This window comes from Meleagris gallopavo, chromosome 4 (assembly GCF_000146605.3).
Source record: "Meleagris gallopavo isolate NT-WF06-2002-E0010 breed Aviagen turkey brand Nicholas breeding stock chromosome 4, Turkey_5.1, whole genome shotgun sequence".
NCBI classification, from domain to species: Eukaryota; Metazoa; Chordata; class Aves; order Galliformes; family Phasianidae; genus Meleagris; species Meleagris gallopavo.
Window position 1 is genome coordinate 26,375,616 of NC_015014.2, and position 1,140 is coordinate 26,376,755.

Genomic DNA, 1,140 nt, shown 5'->3' on the forward strand with positions numbered 1-1,140 from the left:
CCCAAGAAACCCAAACAAAAGCAACAAAAAAATTCAACGAAAAACCCAAACACCCGAAGAGCCAAAGAGCAGAACAGGCCAAGAAGAAACAGAACAAACTGACTTGTCCATATTCGGTTTTAGTCTTTCAGTTCTACTACAAAGTAGAATTACTTTCCAGACATTCTCAAAGACCATCTATTACTGCTCTGAAATATTCAGAAGGAAAAAAAGGAAGAAAAAAGCATGTTTTATATTTCCAACTTTTAGAAAAGGAATAGAGCAGGAGGCAGGAAGTTACAGCTTAACATCAATTAACATCAGCTTTCAGAGAAATACAGAACTGTACAGGATGGCTAAATTACTGAGCTGCCATCTGCTCTCAGCAGCTCTTTGGAAAGACAACTAACTCAGTTCAGTGTCTGTCAAATACCAGAGAATGGCAGGCAGAGCCTAACCTGTAGCAGCAATGGTCTCTGGCAGATGCCTACATTCACCTCCTTTCTAGTCCCAACCAGAACTCTTCAGACCCATCTGCACCATGCGCACTCTGGATCTGCTTTTTCCTGCTGGAAGCTCCTATAGCTGCTGTTACACAAAAATATTCACATGGAATATCGACTCATCTGGAAGCGTTTCCACTACCACTTTAATAAAATAACATCAGTCTGTATGGAGAAACTATTACAGCTTTGGTCTGGTTCAATCTGACTAAAATGAAGCTAATCAGATTACAAACTGACTTTACACCAGATTAATTATAGGTGAAATTAATTGTTTTCAGTTCTTTCCATTTTGTGAAAGTATTTTTCAGCTTGTTCTCTGATATGCATCATTGACTAATTTACTGCACTTCGCACTCAGAGATGTCATTGCAAAAATTTATTCTTCCAGGTACAAATTCCACTCGGCTGGCCTTTTTCATTATGACTGATAGTCAAGCTAACAATATTTTGTTCACTCATCAGTTTCTGGCAGATGGCAATCGAATCGAGGCCACTTTAAACACTTGGCAGCTACATGTCGGATTCTTACCTTTGTCTGTTGTTCTTCCTCCAAGGTAAGACACCCAGAAATCCTAACAGTTCCAAAGAGATGAAACATGGCTGAATCATCATCAGCAGAGTGTAACAAACACATACACACTTACAAAAAAAAAAA

At 38.9% G+C, this 1,140-nt stretch overlaps 1 protein-coding gene across 1 annotated transcript in view; it reads right to left on the minus strand.

Moving 5' to 3' along the window:
* LOC104910691 (teneurin-3-like) overlaps positions 1 to 1,140 on the minus strand; it is an 80,551-nt gene that overhangs the window by 21,035 nt on the left and 58,376 nt on the right. Inside the window, exon 3 of the mRNA XM_031553266.1 lies at positions 477 to 567. Coding sequence (XP_031409126.1) covers positions 477 to 567 — 91 coding nt within the window. The remainder of the gene's footprint in view (positions 1 to 476; positions 568 to 1,140) is intronic.